The 23,495-nt window shown below is 46.2% G+C and overlaps 1 protein-coding gene and 1 non-coding gene across 2 annotated transcripts; both read left to right on the top strand.

Annotated features, from left to right (window-relative positions):
* The first annotated feature begins 696 nt into the window (after positions 1-696).
* Positions 697-881, top strand: LOC121472429. The gene has a single exon (XR_005982904.1). It is a non-coding gene; the product is annotated as a U2 spliceosomal RNA (small nuclear RNA).
* A 7,956-nt stretch (positions 882-8,837) lies between these two features.
* On the top strand, positions 8,838-22,549 carry SLC3A2 (solute carrier family 3 member 2). The gene is made up of 10 exons (XM_041723048.1): positions 8,838-8,928; positions 13,840-14,277; positions 14,650-14,823; positions 15,762-15,856; positions 19,402-19,470; positions 19,577-19,635; positions 19,797-19,977; positions 20,092-20,235; positions 21,562-21,645; positions 21,758-22,549. Exons 2-10 carry the CDS (start codon positions 13,845-13,847, stop codon positions 22,118-22,120), a joined length of 1,602 nt encoding a protein of 533 aa, XP_041578982.1. The 5' UTR covers positions 8,838-8,928; positions 13,840-13,844; the 3' UTR covers positions 22,121-22,549.
* Positions 22,550-23,495: the final 946 nt, after the last annotated feature.

Raw genomic sequence — 23,495 nt, 5'->3', positions numbered from 1 at the left:
CACAGAGGCAGAGACTAGGCAGAGGCCTCCTGCAGGGAGCCAGATCCCGGACTCAATGTGGGACTCAATCCCTGGATGGTGGGATCACGCCCTGAGCTAAAGGCAGACCACCCAGGCGTCCCAGGATTTAGTTTTAATATCACTCCTGCACTCCTTCCCTTGCTCTACTTAACCCACATAAACCCCCCAAGGCCAGACTTCGTGTCTGAAGACTTTATTTTATTCCCATCGTATAGAACAAAGCATGACACTGTAATTCATTGATTGACTGTATGCCCTGTGCTATGAAGTAAACTCCGGAAGAGGTGGTTGGGAGAAATACTTGAACTGTACACAGCTTCCCCACAAAGGGAAGCTCCTTGAGGATGGAAGCAGCGTCTGCCCCCTCCTGGCAGCAAGAGGCACTGTACCCATTAATGGAGGAGAAGGGATTGCAAATACAGAGTTCTCTGCTGGGAGCTGGGAGGAGGGCACTCACCTCTGGGAAAAATTAAATTTGAGAACAGAATTTCCTTATTTCCTGAACTGTGGAGAAATATGCCATTGGGAAGTTGTCCCAGGACAGGATTAGACTTTGATTAGACTGGTTTTTGGAAGAGTTGAGATGTGGAATTTCATAAGGGACAGCTTTAATATAGCCTTGAGTGAAAGTTTGTGAAGTAAGTTGCAGTGAGAACTTTAATTTTAGATTATTTATTTATTTTTTGGCCCAAGATCATGAATAGTATGTGTTTTTATTTAATATTTCATAACTCCTCTACCTGAGAATACTTTATAAAGTGGATTTTTGGAACAGGGAGATTGAATAAAGGCTTGCTCCATTCATTCCACAAACCAATCTGATATTGCAGTACTTCCGTGAATGATGTGGTTCTCCCTTTTGGAATACTTGTCAGTTTAAATGCATCTATCTAGCTCCTCCTGTTGGTATTCCACTGTATATTTTGGTTTCGGGGGGGAAAATTGAAGTTGAATCTGCTATTTCCCCTCTTTCTTTAATGCTATATTTTTGATGCATATTTTGTCTTTTATGTCCTGGTTCTTTAAGATTTAGTCTTTATAAGAGCAGCCTGGGTGGCTCAGTGGTTTAGCGCAGCCTTCAGCCTAGGGCCTGATCCTGGAGACCCTGGATCGAGTCCCACATCAGGCTCCCTGCATGGAGCCTGCTTCTCCCTCTGCTTGTCTCTCTGCCTCTGTCTCTCATGAATAAATAAATAAAATCTTTAAAAAAATTAGTCTTTATAGTTTTCTATTTAGAAAATTTCTACAAACTATTTTGTCCCCTAGTGATAGACACTTTTTCAGATTACCAAATATTTATTGCTATAACCAAGTCTGCAGTGAAATCTGTAGTATGTTGCTTTGTGCACTTGTATGAGAGTTTCTCCAGTGTATACACCTAGTAGTAACATTTCTGGATAATCACAAGAGTATTTTCAGTACTATAGCTGTTGCGAATTGCCCACATATTCTGAATTGCAATTCTCTGCTATTCCTGAATGAACCCATTTTTGCTGGTAAAATAACTGCCAGTTTTACTTTTAAGGTTAACAGTTGTTAGTATAGGGACACCTGAGTGGCTCAGAGGTTGGGCGTCTGCCTTTGGATCAGGGCGTGATCCCAATATTCTGGGATCAAGTCCCACATTGGGCCTTCTGCATGGAACCTGCTCCCCCTCTGCCTGTGTGTCTGCTTCTCTCTCTCTGTGTCTTTCATGAATAAATAAATAAAATCTTAAAAAAAAAAGTTGCTAGGATAAATGGCAACTTAAAAAAAAAACATTTTCTAGTTTAGTTTTTTGCTACTGGTATACAGAACAGAATTATTTTGTGTCTAGTTTTTTTTTTTTTAAATTTTTTTTTAATTTTTTTATTTATTTATGATAGTCACAGAGAGAGAGAGAGAGAGAGGCAGAGACACAGGCGGAGGGAGAAGCAGGCTCCATGCACCGGGAGCCTGATGCGGGATTCGATCCCGGGTCTCCAGGATCGCGCCCTGGGCCAAAGGCAGGCGCCAAACCGCTGCGCCACCCAGGGATCCCTGTGTCTAGTTTTTATTGAACCTTTATTCTAAAACTTTGTAGATTCAATTTGATTTTTCTTTTTTATTTTTTTAAGATTTTATCTTTTAATAGTCTCTACACCCAACATGGAGCTCAAACCTACAACCCCGAGATCAAGAGTTTCATGCTCTACCAACTGAGCTATTCAGGCACTCCTCAATTTGTTTTTTCTGTAAGTAGAGCAAAACATTTAGGTCTCAATTTTTCTTCCAAACTGAATGTTAGTTACCTATTTGTAAATTACTGATGGTAACCTAAATGTGAGACCCAAAACCATTAAATTCCTGGAGAAAAACACAGGCAGTAAGGTTCTGACATCAGCCATAGCAATATTTTTTCTAGGTATGTCTCCTGAGACAAGGGAAATATAAGCAAAAATAAACTATTGAGACCTCCATAAAATAAAAAGCTTCTGCGTAGGGAAGGAAACAATCAACAAAACTAAAAGGCAATCAACTGAATGGGAGAAGATGTTTGCAAATGACATATCCAAAAAGGATTAGTATGAAAAAAATAAAGAACTTATACAAATTAACACCTAAAAAATAATCCAGTTAAAAACAGGCAGAAGATACGAACAGACATTTCTCCAAAGAAGATATCCAAATGGCCAACAGACACATGAAAAGATGCTCAATATCATTCATCATGAGGGAAATGCAAATCAAAGCTACAATGAGATATCACCTCATACCTGTCAGAATGGCTAAAATCAATAACACAAATGTGGAAAAAAAGGAACCTCTGTACTGTTGGTGGGAATGCAAACTGATGCAGCCACTGTGGAAAACAGTATGGAGGTTCCTCAAAAATAGAACTACCCTACGATTCAGTAATTGCACTGCTGGGCATTTACCCCCAAAATACAAAAATTCTAATTCAAAGAATTACATACACCCCTATGTTTATAGCACCATTATTTACAATAGCCAAATTATGGTAGCAGCTCAAGTGTCCATTGACAGATAAAGGAATAAAGAAGACATGTATATACACACAGTGGAATATTATTCAGGCATAAAAAGGATGAAATCTTGCCATTTGCAGCACTGTGAATGCAACGCTGAGTGAAATAAGTCAGGGAAAGACAAATTCCATATGATTTATTTTAAAGATTTTATTTATTCATGAGAGACACAGAGAGAGGCAGAGACATAGGCAGAGGGGGAAGCAGGCTCCCTGTTCAGGGATTCTGATGTGGGGCTTAATCCCGGGACCCCAGGATCACGACCTGAGCGGAAGGCAGACACCCAACTGCTGAGCTACCCAGGTGTCCCAAGAAACAGATTCTTAATTATAGAGAACAAACTGGTGGTTACCAGAGGAAAGGTAGGTAGGGGGAATGGGTGACACAGGGGATGGGGATTCAGGAATGCCCTTGTCTGATGAGTCCTGGGTGGTGTATGGAAGTGTTAAATCACTATATCATACACCTGAAACTAATATAACACTGGATGTTGACTATACTGGAATTATTATTTTTTAAAGGAATTTATTTTATTTTTTATTTATTCATGAAAGACACAGAGAGAGAGGCAGAGACACAAGCAGAGGGAGAAGCAGGCTCCATGCAGGGAGCCTGACGTGGGACTCGATCCTGGGTCTCCAGGATCACACCCTGGGCTGCAGGCAGTGCCAAACCGCTGAGCCACCCAGGCTGCCCTGATGGTACTATTTTAAAGAGACTAGCTGGGCACCTGAGTGGGTCAGTTGGTTAAATGTCTGCCTTCGGCTCAGGTCCTGATCCCGGAGTCCTGGGATTGGGTCTGCATCAAGCTCCCCACTCCTCAGGGAGCCTGTTTCTCTCTCTCCTTCTGCCTCTCTCTCTCTCTCTCTCTCTCTCTCATGAATAAATGAATAAAATCTTAAAAAAAAGAAAGAAACTGGCTGATCAGTTCTAATGCTGCTTTCTAATTTGAGGATGAAAGGGAATCTTTGTTCTAAACTTGCTAGTAAAAAAAAAAATAAAAATAAACTTGCTAGTAGATTAATTTTCCTTAAACTTAAAATTTTTTAAAAAATTTATTTATTTATTCATGAGAGACACACAGAGAAGGCAGAGACATAGGCAGAGGGAGAAGCAGGCTCCCCACAGGGAGCCTGATGCGTGGGACTTGAGCCCTGGACCCCAGGATCATGCCCTGAGTCAAAGGCAGATGCTTAACCGCTGAGCCACTCAGGTGTCCCTTAAATTTAATTAAAACAATTTTTTTAAGTAATCTGTACACCCAACATGGGCTTGAACCCAGAACCCCGAGATCAGGAGTAAATGCTCTACTAAGTAAACCAGCTAGGCACCCTCATTTTCCTTAAACTTTTGAGTTTTAGTTTTTCTGTAGTCAACACCATTATTTATTTAATTATTTAATATATTTTATATTTTGAAAGCAATTTTAAATTTACAGAGAAATGGACAGAAAAGATTGCATTCCCATATACTTCCTTGTCCTCCTTTCACCCCTACCACTTCTGTTATTATTAGCATCTTTTTTTTTAAGATTTTATTTATTTATAAATGAGAGACACAGAGAGAGGCAGAGACATAGGCAGAGGGAGAAGCAGGCTCCCTGCGAGGAGCCTGATGTGGGACTCGATCCCAGGACCCCAGCATCACACACCCTGGGCCGAAGGCCGACCCTAGGCGTCCCATATTATTAGTATCTTGTATTAGTGAGGTACACCTCTTAAAATTGATGAGTCAGTGTTGATACATTATTATTAACTAAAGACCATGGTTTACATTAAGATTCATTCTTTGTGTTGCACATTCTGTAGGGTTTGACACATGTATAATGACATGTATCCACCATTACAATGATACAGAATAGTTTCATGGCCCTAAAAATCCCCTATGCTCCACTTATTCACCCCTCTCTCTTCCCCTCCTCCCCTTGAACTCCTGCCAACCACTGATCTTTCTAACTGTCTCCATAGTTTTATCTTTTCTAGAATGTCATATAGTTGGAATCATACAGTATGTAGCCTTTTCATATTTGCTTCTTTTGCTTAGAAATATGCAATTAAGATTCTCCCCTGGGTCTTTGTGTCTTGGTAGCTCATTTCTTGTTATTGAACTGAATAATATTCCATTATCTGGATGTACCTGATAAATCTTGATGAACTAGATTTATCTGTTCACCTACTGAAGTACATCTTGATTGCTTCCAAGTTTTAGCAATGATGAAAAAGTTGCTCTAAACATCCATTTGCAGGTGTTTGTGTGGACATAATTTTTCAGCTCATTTGGATAAATATCAAGGGGTATGATTCCTGGATTATACATAAGAATATGTTTAGTTTTGTAAAAACTAGTTTTGTAAAAGCTGTACCATCTCACTTTCCTACGAGAAATAAATGAGAGTTCCTTTTACACTACATCCTTTCATGTTGTCAATATTTTGGATTTTTTTTTTTTAGAGAATAGATTTTTTTTAAATTTTTATTTATTTATGATAGTCACACACAGAGAGAGAGAGGCAGAGACACAGGCAGAGGGAGAAGCAGGCTCCATGCACCGGGAGCCCGACGTGGGATTCGATCCCGGGTCTCCAGGATCGCGCCCTGGGCCAAAGGCAGGCGCCAAACCGCTGCGCCACCCAGGGATCCCAATATTTTGGATTTTTTAAAAAAGATTTTATTTATTTATTCATGAGACAGAGACAGAGAGAGAGAGAGAGAGAGAGAGAGAGAGAGAGAGAGAGTTAGAGACACAGGCAGAGGGAGAAGCAGGCTCCATGCAGGGAGCCTGACATGAGACTCTATCCGAGGTCTCCAGGATCACACCCTGGGCTGAAGGTGGCGCTAAACCACTGTGCCACCGGGGCTGCCCAGTGTTTTGGATTTTAGCCATTCTAATACATGTGTGTGGTATATTATTGTTGTTTTGATTTGCAATTCCCTAATGACACATGATGTTGAACATCTTTTCATATGCTTATTTGCCATCCCCTGCTTCTTGTTTTTTTCCTTGCACTTACAGATAACCTTTTTTTTTTTTTAATTTTATTTTTATTTATGATAGTCACAGAGAGAGAGAGAGAGAGAGAGGCAGAGACACAGGCAGAGGGAGAAGCAGGCTCCATGCACCGGGAGCCCGATGTGGGACTCGATCCCGGATCTCCAGGATCGCGCCCTGGGCCAAAGGCAGGTGCCAAACCGCTGCGCCACCCAGGGATCCCTTTTTTTTTTTTAAGATTTTATTTATTCAGGAGAGACACACAGAGAGAGAGAAAGAGAGGCAGAGACACAGGCAGAGGGAGAAGCAGGCTCATGCAGGAAGCCCGATGTGGGACTTGATACCGGTTCTCCGGGATCATTCCCTGAGTGAAAGTCAAACGCTCAACGGCTGAAGCCACCCAGGCGTCCCTAGGTAGCCATTTTATATTGGCTTTTGGTTTATCCTTCTGTTGTCACTTAAGAAAAGAATACACACACACACACACACACACACACACACACACACTCCCTTACTCAGACAGTGGTAGCACACTGCATACATTCCTTAGCATTTTATAGAGCATTTGTTTTCAGAGGCATCAGATTGCATAATATGGATGTTCCATTACTTCTTTTATTTATTTTATTTTATTTTACTTCTTTTATTTTTTTAAAAAGATTCTATTTATTTATTTATATCAAACTTGGGGCTTGATACGGGGCTTGATCTCATGACCTTGAGATCATAACTTGAGCAGAAACCAAGTGTTGGACAAATAACTGACTGAGCCACCCAGGGGCCCTTCCATTTTCTTCTCTGACTAATGCACTCTTTAACTGGGCCAGAAGCAGTGACTTTTACAAGCAGTTGCTCATAGAATTCCAACAGAACAACTGGTATTTGAACCATAAAACTGCTGGTATTTTATGAGGAGAAAAAAGTTAACTACTGCATAGCAGAAACAGTTTTGTTTGATAGCACGGGTAGAATAATCGATTAGATAGTAACCAAAAGTAGTGCAATGGGTCAACACCAAATTAACAGGTGGTTTCTTTCTTTCTTTCTTTCTTTCTTTCTTTCTTTCTTTCTTTCTTTCTTTCTTTCTTTCTTTCTTCCTTCCTTCCTTCCTTCCTTCTTCTTTCTTTCTTTCTTTCTTTCTTTCTTTCTTTCTTTCTTTCTTCCTTCCTTCCTTCCTTCCTTCTTCCTTTCTTCCTTCCTTCCTTCCTTCCTTCCTTCCTTCCTTCTTCCTTCCTTCCTTCCTTCTTTCTTTCTTTCTTTCTTTCTTTCTTTCTTTCTTTCTTTCTTTCTTCTTTCTTTCTTTCTTTCTTTCTTTCTTTCTTTCTTTCTTTCTTTCTTTCTTTCTTTCTTTCTGATTTTATTTATTTATTCATGAGAGACACAGAGAGCCAGAGATACAGGCAAAGGGAGAAGCAGGCTGCATGCAGGGAGCCTGACGTGGGACTTGATCCCGGGTCTAAAGGGCTGAAGGCAGCGCTAAAATGCTGAGCCACCCGGGGTGCTTTCCTTTTTTATTTAAATCATGTTATTACTCCCTCTACTTTCTCATAAAAACCTTTTACTTTCCCCACATGAGTGGGACATGTTTTCTGGTTACTCTGGAATCTGTGCCTCCCAAATTGCAATTCTGAGACCCCAGTTTCACTTCTTCTTCTTGGTTGACACCACTATGATCTGTTTCTTTTCTATTTTTTTTTTTTTACTATGATCTGTTTCTGTGCAGAGTATTGACACCACATGTGTGAGTTTCCACACCAAACAATTTTCTAATTTTTCCAAAAACTGGAAGTCCTACAATTTAATGCAACATGACACTAACTGTCCTGGGTTAGCACAGACCCCACAGGTTAAGGGCTCAGTCCCACAAGACTGCCTACCGCTGCAGACACCAACCTTCAAGTTGTAGGTCCCAGGTTATCCACAATTCTGAGTTGGCTACAAATCAGGATTCTCACAATCCCCTCAGGTCTAAATTTGCTGTAACAGCTTGTAAAACTCAGGGAAACTCTTTACTAACTATTACAAATTTATTATGAAGGATGTTATAAAGGATACAAATGAACAGCCAGATGAAGAGGTATATAGGGTGACATCTGGAAGGGTTCCAAGCACAGGATCTTCTGACCCTATGGACTTTGAGGTGTGTCACCTTCCTGGTACATGTTCATCAACCCGGAAGTTCTCCAAACCCCATTGATTAGGGTTTTTACAAAGGCTCCATTATGCAGGCATTATCATTGGCCATTGATAATTGACGTAATCTCTATCCAATCTCCCATTGCTGTAAGTTGGGGGATAGGACTGGAAGTTACAACTGTGTCTAGTCATGCCTTCGTTTTCCTGATGGCCAGTCCCCACCCCAAAGCTGCCACAAAGAGTTGCCTTGTTGGAAGAAAAGACTTTCTTATTATCCAGGAATTCCAAGGGATTTAGGAGCTCAGTGTCAAGAACTCAGTGTCAAGAACAAAGGCTGTGCTGCACTCTCTCTCTGCTTTTAACTATATCTATCTTATACCATAAATAAAAACCAATTAAACATGGATTTAAAAAATAAACATAAATAAATAAAAATTAAAAAAAGTAAACATAGATTAAAGGCTTAAATGTCAAAAATAAAACCTTGCATTTTTTAAAAATTTTTATTTATGATAGGCACACAGTGAGAGAGAGAGAGAGGCAGAGAGACAGGCAGAGGGAGAAGCAGGCTCCATGAAGGGAGTCTGATGTGGGACCCAATCCGATCCCAGGACTCCAGATCCCGCCCTGAGTCGAAGGCAGACGTCCAACTGCTGAGCCACCCAGGCGTCCCGGACGACCAATCTTGGTTTCTAATACCATTCTCCAATAAAAGAAACCAGGGCTCCTTGGAGAAGTGGCTGATTCTAGGACTGGGGCCCTCGCTGCATACAAGGTAAGCCTGGACCATTTTGTAGTGCCAGGACAAAAGGAAGTGCTAAAAAAAAGTATGTGTGTGTTTGGGCAGGGAAGGCAAGGGACAGGGGGAAGAGAAATGTTTTAAAGGAGCCAATCTGAAAGAGCTCATAGTGGCCAAAGCTGGCGCAATTTGAGGGAAAAACCCCAATAATAAAGTGTTGAATTCTAAACCAACATATAAAATAAATATCCATGAGTCCTTACTGACATGAATAAATGAATAGTTTAAATAAATAAATGAAGGATTAAAATAAATTTAAATAAATAAATTTTAATGAATAATTCAAATAGATAGGTAGATAGATAGATATATGAGTGAGAAGAGACAAATCACCTGTTCAGTAATTCTTGCTTTATATAGGAGATAGTTTTGCTCTCGCCCCAGGAGGCAGATATTAATGCCACATCTCGAGTGTGGATGCAGTTGGTAATTTTCTTCCAAAGAATGTGATGATGGAAAGTTTTGAAGGTCGCAGGGGATGGGAAAATGAAGCTCCCCACCAGTATTGTATGACCACGATGGCAGAAGGAGCTGATGTTGGAGGACTTAGGTCAGCCTTTTAAGGCTAACGGAATAAATATCTGATGTCATCTATCCAAGAAAAATATGTTAAAAATGCTTCTCTGTCTCTTCCATGCATTGATCTGCTGGATCTCTGATGCTTCTCTCTTTTGATACTTAGTTGCATTAGAGAAAGGCTGGCTGTGGTATTGTTCATTTGTCTAATTTACCAGACACTTTTCAGTTGATGTATTTATTTCTCTTCTAAAAGATGGCTTTGGTGGTATTTCCTTTATTCTTTCTGGCTTTCATAGTCCTTATCCTTCATGAAGACAACCGTGGTAGTTCTTTTCTTTAGCAGCCAGTGTCCCTTGTGCAGTATTTGTAACAACAACTTTTTTCTAACATTGGTTCTTCCAGTACCAGCTGCCAAGGGAGCCCCTTTGATTGGGGTGAACCTCCTCTGTTTTCATCACCACAGTGCTTTTTGACTTTCAAACACTCAGTTATTTAACTTCAGCCATCACCCAGTTTTCCAATGTCTGAACTCCCCAAGGCTAATGGATATTTTAGAAGTGGAGCCTGGATGCTTTGTTTCTGGGTCTTTGGAATAATGCCTTGGGCTCTGGCAAAGTTGTGGAGTTTGTTGGAGCAGACAGTCTCCTGGAGAGTTTTGAACTCTCCTTCTGTCTTTGGAGATCCTTTTTGTACACATGGGGGAAAATAACTTCCCTATATTTTGGCTAAGATCAAGTATAGTTGGCGCTTGAACGACACGGATTCGTACTGCACAGATCCACTTATATGCAGATTAAATTTTTTTTTTTATACAGTACACTCAGTGTGGTTTCTCTTTCTTATAATTTTCTGAATAACATTTTCTTTTCTCTAGCTTTATTGTAAGAGAACAGGATATAATATGCATACCATACAAGCTGTGTTAATCAAGTCTTTAAGTTATCAGTAAGGCTTCTAGTTTAATGGTAGGCTATTAATAGTTAAGTGTTCAGGGAGTCAAAAGATACATGCAGATTTTTGGCTGCACCACTAATCCCTGCATTGTTTAAGGGTCAACCACAATACTCATTTTTTTTTGGGAACATGTGACATGAATTTTTGCAACAGGGGTTTAGAAAGGAATGTTGTCTGTACAGTTAGCTCTCTGCATTTCAGGGCCCAACCCCCACTTGCCGGCCTGAGTGTAAAGTCCTGAAGACGTGTAGCCTGATGTAGTCACTGGACCTTTGAACTGCCTTTTATCTTTGCTTTGTCCTGGCCTTCTCTTAAAGGCTGAATTCTTCTTGACAAATGATAGACTCTGCAGTCCTATGGTAAATTTTTTTTAAATATTTTATTTATTTATTCATGAGAGACAGAGAGAGAGGCAGAGACATAGGCAGATGGAGAAGCAGGCTCCCTGAGGGAGCCTGATGGAGAACTCCATCCCAGGACCCCGGATCACGCTCTGAGCCAAAGGCAGATGCTCAACCACTGAGCCACCCAGGTGCCCGTCCTACAGTAAATATTAAGTTTTTTATGTATCAAAAGACACTGAAAAAAAAAAAAAACACTGAAGGATCTGAGGATCCCTCGCCACCTTGTGCGTTCTTTCTCAGTCTTTCCCTATCTTCTCCTTCCCCTAGATTTATTCCTTTCATTTTGGTTGAACAGGTACAAGCCATGGTTTGTTTTCCTTTCATTTTTCTAAATATTTTATTTATTTTATTTTTTAAAGATTTTATTTATGAGAGACACAGAGAGAGGCATCCTTTTCCTTTTTTTCTAAAGATTTTATTTTATTTTTTAAAAATTCTTTATTTATTCATGAGAGACACAGAGATAGAGAAAGAGAGAGGCAGAGACACAGGCAGAGGGAGAAGCAGGCTCCATGCAGGGAGTGGGACTCGATCCCTGGTCTCCAGGATCAGGCCCTGGGCGAAAGGCAGCACTAAACCTCTGAGCCACCTGGGCTGCCCCTAAAGATTTTCTCAAGTAATCACTACAGAGAACCTGAGGCTCGAACTCAACTTCGAGATCAAGAGTCATGGATTCAACCAGCCAGGTGCCCCTGTTTTGCTTATTTATGCTATTGTACAACGTTGTTTATTGTTATTGTACAATGTTGTTTCATTTTTATCCATTTATCTTCCTATGCTACTTTTGTTGTTTTTAAGGAGGGAAATATTTGGGTTTGACTGTGTAGTTTATCCACTCATTTTCCAGAAACTCATGGAGTGCCTACTTATGCTCCTTCTGTAAGTAGGCGGGCCTGTCAGCAAATAGCACGAGGCCTCTGCCACTTGTCTTAAAGTGCAGACATTCAGAAAGGAAATGTAGTAAACAAACAGTATGTGTTGTAGCAGAGGTAAATGGAAAACTGTTCTTTTGGAGAAGTTGAGAAAAGCTGTAATCTGAGCTAGGTCTCGAATGGAATGTGAGCTTCTAAGGTCAAATGGCGTAACAGGGAGGGAAAACATGGAATGGCAGGTACAAAGATGAAGAGGCCTGACAAAGCTGCACGTGCTGTGAGACTGGCAGGTGTTCGAAAGCTGATGTCGCTGAGGGAGGCAGGCGTAGTCTTTGTGGAAGGCGTGTGTGGGGGTGATAACCTTGGGGAGGTCAGTTGCTAGCTTCTTCACGCAGAAGGAATTGGCTTCATCTTTCTGGAAACATGGGGGGCTGTAATGTTCCCTGGGGTGTTATGTTGGACCATCTCAAGGAGAGCTTCTGACCCTCCTTCTCAACCGTGAGCTTTCCCCTTGGGAATAAAGTCTGTTCAGAGCCTCTGGTTGGTGCTTATCTGGCATGCTCAGGGCACCTTGGATTCACTATCCTCTTCGCACACCCATCTGACCTCTACTGATTACCCCCTGGCCTGCCTCCCTCTAGGAATTGGTTCTGGCTTTCCTAGGGTGGAAGTGGGGTATGGGCTTTGGTATGCAGAAGGGGAATGGCAGAAGATGAGCCTTTTCACACCCTTGGGTCTCCTTTGGCTCCCCTTTCTGTCTGCTGTTTCTTCAGATCTTGGTTTCTGCTTTCTTCCAACTACACAGCTATCTTGGCTTCTAGCCCAGGTGGGAGAAGGAGAAAGAACTATTTTCCTTCACTTCCTCTCTGAAAAATAGCCTGGCTGGCACCGGTCAGGAACAAGAAGTTCCTGAGTGAGTGTGTGTGCCTCCCGTGGTATCAGTGTCCAGCTGTCCCTGCTATGAACCTGTCTCTTGCCCCACTTACTCTCCATCCCAGGATCTCTTTGGAGGTTAGGGGTCTTCAGGGCCTCTGCAGCTGCCTCCAAGGTTTAGCATAGTGAAGTGATGGTGGGTGTGGGTGGGGAAGGTAACCCCGGCACCCTGGGGAGGTTGGGCTAATATGTGGGAAGCCCTGCAAAGTGGGGGAAAGTCTGGTCTGTTGTAGGAAAATGGTGGATGCCTCCAACTGAAGCCCAACCTTGGAATATTTGCTACAGGCCTGAGGTTGCCCATCAGGCTTCTACAGATCTGGATGTCGGATTCCTAGCGGCCCCGACATCCTGGCGCCAAAAACTGTGGGTGGGGTAGGGCGAGGGAGTGTCAGCTTCGACTCTCCTGTCCGAACAGGTTCATTTTAAAAACATCTCGGGGAAGACTGGGTTAGAGTTGATTCAGTCTAGTTAATAAAGCAAAGTATTGTAGTGGGCGCTCAAGAGTTGCTACGTGATGAAATTATCTGAACTGGACTCCAGAGTAGTCTTGAAGGACCAGTGGGAGTAAGCCCTGCGGGAAGCGTTGGTCGAGCGCCAAGTCCCAGAGGCTGGGGAGACAAGGCTAGGTCGGGGAAAGAGGGGGAGCGGAGTTTAGCTGTCTCAGTGGCCGTGCGAAGGTGGGACGGCTTCCCACCCGTGAGCCCGGGGCCCGGGGCAAACCGAGGACGGGGCCGGGGTAGTCACCCGCCTCCGGAGTGCGCGGGGAGGGGCTCCGGAACCCCTGCGGTGCTGGACCGCCCCTCCCGTCCCCTTCCCGGGGCGGGACAGATCAGGCTCCCTCCACCTGAAGGTGGCGCGGTGCTCAGCCTCTGGGCGTCCCCCCACTGGAAGGAACTTTAGGGGCTAACAGGTGGAGAGGAGGAGCTGGAGGCCGCCGCGGCGACCGCGCGCCGCCGCCACCGTCCCCTCTGCCGCCCACGGGCGCGGCACACAAAGGGCAGTCCGGGCGGTGCCCCTTTAAGAGGCGGGGCGGGGGCGGGGCTCCCCGCTCCTCCCGGAGGCGCCCGGGTCCCGCCGCCGAGCAGCCGAGGTCGCTGAAGCCGCGCGGTGGCGTAGTCCAGCGAGGCCGAGCTGACGCCGAGAGGGCCGAGCAGGAGTCCAGCCACCGGTTGACCGCAGGCCGCCTTGCGTCGCCGGTTCCGCAGGCACCATGAGCCAGGACACCGAGGTGGACCTAAAGGAGGTGGAGCTGAACGAGCTGGAGCCCGAGAAGCAGCCGATGAACGCGGCGTCCGGGGCGGCCATGGCGGTGGTCGTGGCCGGCGGCGCCGAGAAGAACGGGCTGGTGAAGATCAAGGTGGCCGACGACGAGGCGGAGGCAGCGGCCGCGGCCAAGTTCACCGGCCTGTCCAAAGAGGAGCTGCTGAAGGTGGCGGGCAGCCCCGGCTGGGTGCGCACCCGCTGGGCGCTGCTGGTGCTCTTCTGGCTCGGCTGGCTCGGCATGCTGGCGGGCGCCGTGGTCATCATCGTGCGGGCCCCGCGCTGCCGCGAGCTGCCCGCGCAGAGCTGGTGGCACAAGGGTGCCCTCTACCGCATCGGCGACCTTCAGGCCTTCCAGGGCCCCCGGGCGGGGGGCCTAGTGGGTGAGTTCTGTGCGCGCCCCAGGTGCCCAGGTTGACCCCGAGGCTTCCCCATGCTCCCCCGCCCCCGTTTCCGTCCGCGCACCCTGGGACGCCGCTTCCCCTTCTATTCTTCGAAGAAAACCGCCCCTACTCCCTCTTGCACCAGGCCAGCTGACTCAGCGTCCTCCCTGGCTCCTGCGGCGGGCGCCGGAAGCCGGTAGCTGACGTTTCTGAAGTAACGTGCAAGGGATCTTACATCAGCTCTTCTGAGTCTCGTGCTCCCAGCTCACCCTCGACCCCACACTTAGTTCCGGGGGGGGGGGGGAGGGGAGAATAGGGGAGATCTGGGGTTTCTCCGGGGGGTTTCACTTTAACCCTGCCTTCCCGTTTCAGGCCTAAAGGGGCATCTGGATTACCTGAGCACTCTGAAGGTGAAGGGCTTTGTGCTGGGCCCAATTCACAGGAACCAGAAGGATGACCTGTCTGGGACCAACTTGGAACAGATCGACCCCACTTTCGGCTCCAAGGAAGATTTTGACAATCTCTTGCAGTCGGCCAAGAAAAAGAGTGGGTGTCTCGGAGATGTCACAGAAGCAGCTGAGAAGGGCTTGGCCATGTTCCCCCGCCCGGGAAAGACAGGATAGGATTTTTGTTTGGTTTACCGCTGACTGGCTCTGAGTTTTCCTGAGGCAGGTACAGGGGAGGTTTCTTAGGCTTCAGCCTAAAATGAGTTTGTTGAGTGGTTCAGAGATTTTCTACTTGCTGTGTGTCCAGTCATTTAACTTCTGGGCTTTGGTGCCCTTACTTGCAAAATGTGGGCACCACATTTCCTCAGTGATTTATTTTTATTTATTAAAAATAAAATTTATTTTTATTTATTAAAAATAAAATTTATTTTTATTTAAATATTTATTTATTTATTCATAGAGAGAGAGAGAGAGGGAGAGACACAGGCAGAGGGAGAAGCAGGCTCCATGCAGGGAGCCCGATTCCAGGATCACACCCTGGGCCAAACCGTTGCACCACCAGGGCTGCCCTAAAAATTTTTTTTAAATAGGCTCTACTGCCCAGCATGGGACTTGAACCCATGACCCTGAGATCAAAACTCATATGCTTTACTGACTGAGCCAGCCAGCAGCCCCTAAGTCAGTGTTTTTTTTTTTTTTTTTAAGATTTTATTCATTTATTCATGAGAGACACAGAGAAAGAGAGAGGCAGGGACACAGGCAGAGGGAGAGGCAGGCTCCATGCAGGGAGTCCAATGCAGGACTGGATCCCAGGAATCCAGGATCATGACCTGAGCTGAAGGCAGATACTTAACCACCAAGCCATCCAGGCGCCCCATTTTTTTGTTTCCTCATGGAAGATCTTAAGCCGGGTTCAAATCTAAGTTTTGTGCCACATAATACATAGGGAATAGTCTACCGCCTTGTGTTTGTTGATTTTTTTCCTTTTCCTTCACTCCAAAGTCTTTTTCACGACTACCTTTTCCTCTATTGTTCCAGGCATCCGGGTCATTCTGGACCTCACTCCCAACTACAAGGGCCAGGACTCATGGTTCCTCCCTACAGAGATTGACGCTGTGGCTGCCAAGATGAAGGTGAGTGTGTTGGTGCTGACAGCAGGTGGGAGCTTGATGCTGGGGCTGTGTTGATCCCGCTGGCAAGCCCCATAAATCCAGCCTGGCTCTAGCTGAGGGTTTTCTTTTTCTTTTTTTCTTTTTTAAAATATTTTATGTATTTATTCGTGAGAGACACACAGAGAGAGACAGAGACACAGGCAGAGGGAGGGAGAAGCAGGCCCCATGCAGGGAGCCCGACGTGGGACTTGATCCCAGGTCTCCAGGATCATGTCCAGGGCTGAAGGCGGCAAGAAACCTTCAGCTAAACCACTGAGCCACCTGGGCTGCCCCGCTGAGGGGTTTCTTGCTCCTGGGAACCAAACTGGCTCACTCTTCCCACAGGCAGGTGGGTAGGCCAACAGGGCAATCTGTCTTTGCTTGTTCCTTTTCTGGCCACGTATTTATCTTGTTTCCTTGATTCTGATGATAACAGTGCCAGGAAAGGAACTTCTCAGATGTTACTGTGGGTTTGATTTTCCTTCCTTTTGAGAGAGGAAGCCATTTCTCTGTGGGACTCCTGTTCTGTCTGGTTTCCCAGTTCTTTGATGTGTCTTGGAGTGGAGCCCAGTCTGAAATTGTAAGCATTGTGGTCTTATGTGTGCGGGACAATGCCAAGTACTTTGTATGTGTTCTCAATTTCTCTGTGACCACACAAAGTCCCTGTCACCTCTCATCTGTAAATGAAGAAGCTAAACTAAGGTTCAGAGTAGCTTGTTGTGCTTAGGACTTGAGGTCTTAAGTAATCTCGTTTCGGTAATTTGCCTTCACTGAATGAAGGTATAGGTGCAAAGAGGGCAGGCTGGGAATGGGACTTTGTCATCCAAGCTCCTAATGGGATATTGGGTCCTGGGATATTGACAAGTTCAGCAGGGGTAGAATAAAAATGAAGCAGATTCAGACTCTTTGCTGGCCCCCGTGATACTGAAATATAATTCTTCTTTTTTTAATATTTATTTATTTATTTATTTATTTATTTATTTATTTATTTATTTATGATAGACACAGACACACACACACACAGAGAGAGAGAGAGAGGCAGAGACACAGGCAGAGGGAGAAGCAGGCTCCATGCCAGGAGCCCGATGTGGGACTCGATCCCGGGACTCCAGGATCCTGCCCTGGGCCAAAGGCAGGTGCCAAACCGCTGAGCCACCCAGGGATCCTCCTGAAATAGAATTCTTTACTCCTTAAATTTCTATAGGACCCTTGGGGTCATCTAGTTCAGCTCTTTAAAAGTTATTGATAGGGGGATGCCTGGGTTGCTCAGAGGTTGGGTGCCTGCCTTCAGTTCAGGTCGTGATCCCGGAATCTGGGATCAGGTCCCGCATCGGGCTCTCTGTGGGGAGCCTGCTTCTCCCTCTGCCTGTGTCTCTGCATCTCTCTCTCTCATTCTGCCTCTTGTGAATAAATAAATAAATCTTTTTTTTTTAGATTTTTTAAAAAAATTATTTATTCATGACAAACAGGGAGAGAGGCAGAGACACAGGCAGAGGGAGAGGGAGAGAAGCAGGCTCCATGCAGGGAGCCCCACGTGGGACTCGATTCTGGGTCTCCAGGATCACACCCTGGGCGGAAGGCGGCGCCAAACCGCTGGGCCACTGGGGCTGCCCAATAAACTAATCTTAAAAAAAAAAAAAAGTTATTGATAGGAAGGGTGCCTGGCTGGCCCTGTCGATAGAGCATGTGACTCCTTTTTTTTTTTTTTTTAAGATTTTATTTATTCATGAGAGACACAGAGAGAAGGCAGAGACATAGGTAGAGGGACAAGCTGGCTCCTCATAGGGAGCTCGATGCGGAGACTCTGTCCTTGTACCCTGGGATCATGCCCCGAGCCAAAGGCAGAGGCTCATCCGCTGAGCCACTCAGGCATCCTAGAGTCTTGATCTCAGGGTCGTGACTTCGAGCCCCACATTGGCAGTAGAGCTGACTTAAAAAATTCCTTAAATTAAAAAATTACTTAAAAAAATAAAGTCTCGGGCTCCCTGGGTGGCTCAGCGGTTTGGTGCCTGTCTTTGGCCCAGGGCATGATCCTGGAGTCCTGGGATCGAGTCCCATATCGGGCTCCCTGCATGGAGCCTGTGTTTCCCTCTGCCTATGTTTCTGCCCCCATCCCCCATGTCTCTCATGAATTAACAAATAAAATCTTAAAAAAAAAAGTCTCTTAAAAGTTATTGATGAAGGAATGTTTCAGACAGTATGGCATGAGGACTAGTAGCCTCAGATGAAAATGGAGATGAGAAGAGAGAGCAAAGGGACCAGAGAGAGAAAGGGTACAGGGCTGTGGAGGTGGGCCCCAATGTTCTGCCTTCATCAATGCCCTCACTTCAGGCCTGGCCCTGTGCTGCAGAGCTGACTCCTCTTTTCAGATATTCATCAAGACTGCCCTGGGGCTGTGCTTTGTATTTCACTCTTTCCTCTTGGGCCTTGCTCTCTCACTCCTACCCTCCCCAGGCCTCAGGACACTGGGAGAGAAATATGGACATTTGTCTTGGGATCTTGGCTTGCATTCCCTGTGTCTGCTGCTCTCTCACTGTGGTTGTGGGCTTGCTTCCTTGCTCCTCTGAGAGTGCTTTGTCATTTCTGAAATGAGTATATAAGCATTTCACACATGCTAAGGGTTATTTTATTTATTTATTTATTTTTAAAGATTTTATTTATTATTCATGACAGAAACAGAGAGAGGCAGAGACACAGGCAGAGGGAGAAGCAGGCTCCATGCAGGGAGCCTGATGTGGGACTCGATCCCAGGTCTCCAGGATCAGGCCCTGGGCTGAAGGCAGCACTAAACCGCTGAGCCACCTGGGCTGCCTGGGTTTTGTTTTTGTTTTTTTTTAATTATTTATTTATTTATGATAGTCACATAGAGAGAGAGAGAGGCAGAGACATAGGCAGAGGGAGAAGCAGGCTCCATGCACCGGGAGCCCGACGTGGGATTTGATCCCGGGTCTCCAGGATCGCGCCCTGGGATCCCTGGTTTTTTTTTTTTAATTAAAAAAAATTTTTTAAAGATTTTATTTATTCATGAGAGATACAGAGAGAGCGAGACAGAGACACAGGCAGAGGGAAAAGCAAGCTCCAAGCAAGGGAGCCTGATGTGGGGCTCAGTTCTGGGACCGCGGGATCACTACCCGAGCCGAAGGCAGATGCTCAACCGCTGAAACGCCCAGGCATCGCCACACATGCTTAGGGTTAAATGAAGTTATTTTTATGAATGTACCTTTTCTCTTGGGCCTTTCCTATAGGAGTCCAAAGGTGAAGCTGTGTGATTTGCCCTGGGGTGGAACAGAGAAGTGAAATGCTGTACTGTTTAGAATCAGTGATAGTTCAAAAAGGGAGGGAACCGAAGGCTAAACCTTTATGATAGAGGTGGTTAAGTGAGGCTGAGGCTGGTCAAGGCAAGTGACTCTCCCAAGGTCATGGAGAAGTGCATGGTGGTCATGGTTTGACATGGGCTGGATTTTGTAAGCTTTTGCATCAGAGTGTTGATACCTTTTGTCTGTTTTCTTTTGCCCCCTTCCCTGTAGTTTGCTCTGAGTTTTTGGCTGCGGGCTGGTGTGGATGGGTTCCAGGTTCGGAACGTGGAGAATCTGACGGTAAGTCCCTTTTCCCTGTGAGAGGCAGAGCCTGGGTCAGAGCAGAGGGACTTTCCAGGGCTTGGTAGTGTTTGCTCCTCCTTGACTCTGCTTTTTTTCCTTCTAGGATGCATCTTTGTTCTTGGCTGAATGGCAGAACGTCACCAAGAGCTTCAGTGAAGATAGGTAGGTGCCAGACCTCCCCTGCCAACTCAGCTTCCCCATGGGAACTCCTCAGCTGAGTGCTAGGCCCCAGGAATGGGGGGATCCCTAGTCCAAGAACCTTCTTCACCTTCTTTCTTTTCTTGCTCTTTACAAACTTTGTCCTATTCTCTTGCTCTGTGCAGGCTCTTGATTGCGGGGACTGAGTCCTCTGACCTTCAGCAGATCCTGAGCCTGCTTGGCTCCACCAAAGACCTGTTGTTGACTAGCTCATACTTGTCAAGCCCTGATACCACTGGGAGGCATACAGAATTCCTAGTGACCCAGTATTTGAATGCCACTGACAATCGCTGGTGCAGCTGGAGTGTGAGTACATAGTGTGGAGTAGAAGGTGCAGAAGGAGGCCTTTTAGAGGAAGGGGTGTTCACGGATGGAGGCAGAGGTGGGCTTCGGGGCTCACCAGTGCATCCATTCCTGCAGTTGTCTCAGGCGGGATTCCTGACTTCCTTCGTGCCGGCTCATCTCCTCCGCCTCTACCAACTGCTCCTCTTCACCCTGCCTGGAACCCCAGTTTTCAGCTATGGAGACGAGATTGGCTTGGAGGCAGCTGCCCTGCCTGGCCAGGTATGGCTTGCTACCTCCCCAGTGTGGTGGGGGAGGCTGTGTTCATCTATCTCAATGGTTGTGTGGATGACTGCAGGCAGATGTGAGCCTCAGGGGGAGCTGCATTTGATTCCTGGTCAGCCACCTAGTTGGTCACTGTGTGGCCTCTGCAAGTCATTTCACTGCCATAGCCTTGATCATCTCTTCTGGGTTAATGCATTTCTTGTGGGGAAGTTGGGATTCAATGAGAGCATATATATATTTTTAAAGATTTTATTTATTTATTCATGAAGACACAGAGAGGCAGAGACACAGTCAGAGGGGGGAGAAGCAGGCCCCATGCAGGGAGCCTAACGTGGGACTTGATTCCGGGACTCTAGGATCATGTCTTGGGGTCGAAGGCAGGCACCAAACCCCTGAGCCACCCAGGTATCCCGAGAGCATATTTTTTAAATGCAGTGCCTGAACATGTGGTAGGTGTCCAGTATGGGAGCCATCATTCATTCATTCATTGATGCATTCAAGGGGACTCTATGTCCTCCACAACTCATAGTTGAGTGGAGAACCAGTATGAGTACGAGAAATGCACGGTAGCCCCTGCCATGATCAATAAGAGCATGAAGACACTCATTTAGCTTTAGCCACAAGCTTGGACACCCAAGCTGGTATTTATAGAACTGGTCATTTAGTTAATCCATAGTTTGATGGAGTAAATCCTATATGCCATGCACAGAGGATACAGCAGTACACAGAAGGGCTGAAGGTGGTGAAATTAGATAATAGAATAAAGGTACCCAGTGCTGTTCAGTGCCATGCAGAAGAGAATAGGGCCAGGGGCCTAGAGAACATGGAGTGGGGCAACCTGGGTGGCTCAGCAGTTTAGCGATGCCTTTAGCCCAGGTTGTGATCCTGGAGACCTGGGATCTAGTCCCATGTCAGGCTCCTTGTATGGAGGCTGTTTCTCCCTCTACCTGTGTCTCTGCCTCTCTGTGTCTCTCATGAATAAATACATAAAATCTTAAAAAAAAAAAAAAAAAGAAAGAAAAGAAAAACATGGAGTGGGGGGATGTTTTCCATCGAGTGGCCACAGAGGATCTGGTGAGACAACTGAGCAGAGACCAGAGGGCAGTGAGGGAGGTAGCTTGTGGCTCTCTGCAAGAGCCCTCCAGGCTGAGGGCACAGTGTGGGGCAGGGACCGAGGCAGGAGCCTGCTTTGCTTGTCCAGCAGAAATTAGGCCAGAGTGGGGAGTGGGGGCATGGGGGAGGCTCTGCATGGGTGAGTCTGGGAACAGGAGGAGGGAGTGCAGGCCCAGGCCTTTTCCAAGTCCTGTTTTCCCTGTTTTTCAGCCTGCGCAGGCTCCGTTCATGCTCTGGGATGAATCCAGCTTCCCCAACGCCTCAGGACCTGGAAGTAGCAACATGAGTGTGAAGGTAAGGGTTTTGAGTGGGCTAGGCCTGCTCAGCAGAGGGTGGGCAGGTGGCTTGTAGGAGTTTGTGCCCAGGGGTGTCTTTTATCTTTTCTTGCTATCTTGATCATTTGCAGAGCCAGAATGAAGACCCACGTTCCCTCCTTTCCCTGTTCCGGAGGCTGAGTGATCAGCGAGGCAAGGAACGTTCCCTACTGCACGGAGATTTCCATGCACTCTCTTCGGGGCCTGACATCTTCGCCTACATCCGCCAGTGGGACCAGAATGAGCGTTTCCTGATAGTGCTCAACTTTGGGGATGTAGGCCAGCCTGCCAAGTTGGGGGTTTCGGGTCTGCCGGCCATAGCCAGCCTGCCAGCCAAAGTCAACCTGCTGCTCAGTACCCATCTGGGCCATGAGGAGGATGCCTCTCTTGAGCTAGAGCATCTAAACCTGGAGCCCCATGAGGGCCTGTTGCTCCGCTTCCCCTACGTGGCCTGACAGGACACACTATTCCTCCCTTCCTCTGGCCCTTTGGGTCCTGGTTTCGTTTTCTTTTCTTTCTTTTCTTTTCTTTTCTTTTCTTTTCTTTTCTTTTCTTTTCTTTTCTTTTCTTTTCTTTTCTTTTCTTCTTTTCTTTCTTTTCTTTTCTTTTTTCTTTCTTTCTCTTTTTCTCCCTCCGTCCGTCCCTCCCTCCCTCCCTCCCTCCCTTCCTTTTCTGTCACAGATTACAGATGAAACCCCAGATAAGGTATATTCTGGCTTCAAATAAAAGTCACTCCTGGGGAACCCTGGGTGGTGGCTCAGCGGTTTAGCACTGCCTTCTGCCCAGGGCACAATCCTGGAGACACGGGATCGGGTCCCACATCGGGCTCCTGGCGTGGAGCCTGCTTCTCCCTCTGCCTGTGTTTCTGCTTCTCTCTCTCTCATGAATAAATAAAATATTAAAAAAAAAAAGTCACTCCTGCCTGGTGAGGTCTTGAGTTTCCTCCACCTGTCAGGGCAGGATCTCCTCCCCACAAAGAATCGACTGTGTGCTCAGTGTGTGCCAGAAATCGGTTTAGGTCCCAGGGTTACAGGAGGGAACAAAGTACAGCATCTCTCTGTCCTTGGGGCTTATGGTGCAGTGAGGAGGTGGAGGAGAAATAAAGTGAATACAATTCAGAGTGCTGGGTTATAGTGATAGTGTGCCAAGGGGAAAAAAGTCAAACAGGAAGAGAGGGAGGGGCTTGGGGCAGAGGGAGCTTGAGGAAGGAGGGGAGGCCTCAGCCAGGAGGTGACATCTGAATGAAAGGCCCTCCAAAGGAGGGGGTTAGCTTGCCAGGTACCCGGTGAAGGGGGCTCTCTAGGGCCCTATGGCAGGGGCCTGCCTTGCTTGAGAGTGAGGGGGGTGAGGGGCGATGAGTTCTGGTTGGTAGGGGTTGAACAGATCACAAAGGCCCAAGTAAGGTGGTCACATTGAAGGGTGCAAAGAATTTGGCAGAGGGCATGGGACCCACAAGACTGACTTCATTTCAGACACCAGTTGGAAGTTCCGGGTCTGCAGAACCACCCTCAGTGGGTAACTTGCTAGAACGACTTATAGAATTCAGGAAAGCAGTAAGATGATGGTGTTTTAATATCTGGAAGGATATACGTTCAGCCAAAAGACAGGTTGCATAGGGGTGGAATGGGTGCGCAGGGGGAATGCGAAGAGGTGTTCCAAGAGTGAAGCTTCCCAAGGATTGTTCTCTCCCAGTGGAGCCCTCGACTTGAGACCTCCTCCTGGTTTGTGACACACAGTGTGGCCAAGCAGGGAAGTTCACCTGAGCTGTGGGGTCCAGGTTTCTGGGGGATTACTCACGATCTCGGATGTGGCTGACTCGGTCTCTACCTC

Source organism: Vulpes lagopus, chromosome 11, assembly GCF_018345385.1.
Source record: "Vulpes lagopus strain Blue_001 chromosome 11, ASM1834538v1, whole genome shotgun sequence".
In the NCBI taxonomy this organism is placed as follows: Eukaryota; Metazoa; Chordata; class Mammalia; order Carnivora; family Canidae; genus Vulpes; species Vulpes lagopus.
The sequence above is the reverse complement of the archived record's forward strand: the minus strand, read 5'-3'. Positions and strand labels throughout refer to the sequence as shown.

Bases quoted from the DNA above. Each gene is read 5' to 3' on its own strand.
- SLC3A2 (XM_041723048.1), top strand. From the start codon at position 13,845: ATGAGCCAGGACACCGAGGTGGACCTAAAGGAGGTGGAGCTGAACGAG. The intron at 14,824-15,761 runs GTGGGTGTCTCG...CTATTGTTCCAG, and splicing joins GCAGTCGGCCAAGAAAAAGA to GCATCCGGGTCATTCTGGAC. The intron at 19,978-20,091 runs GTGAGTACATAG...CCATTCCTGCAG, and splicing joins ATCGCTGGTGCAGCTGGAGT to TTGTCTCAGGCGGGATTCCT.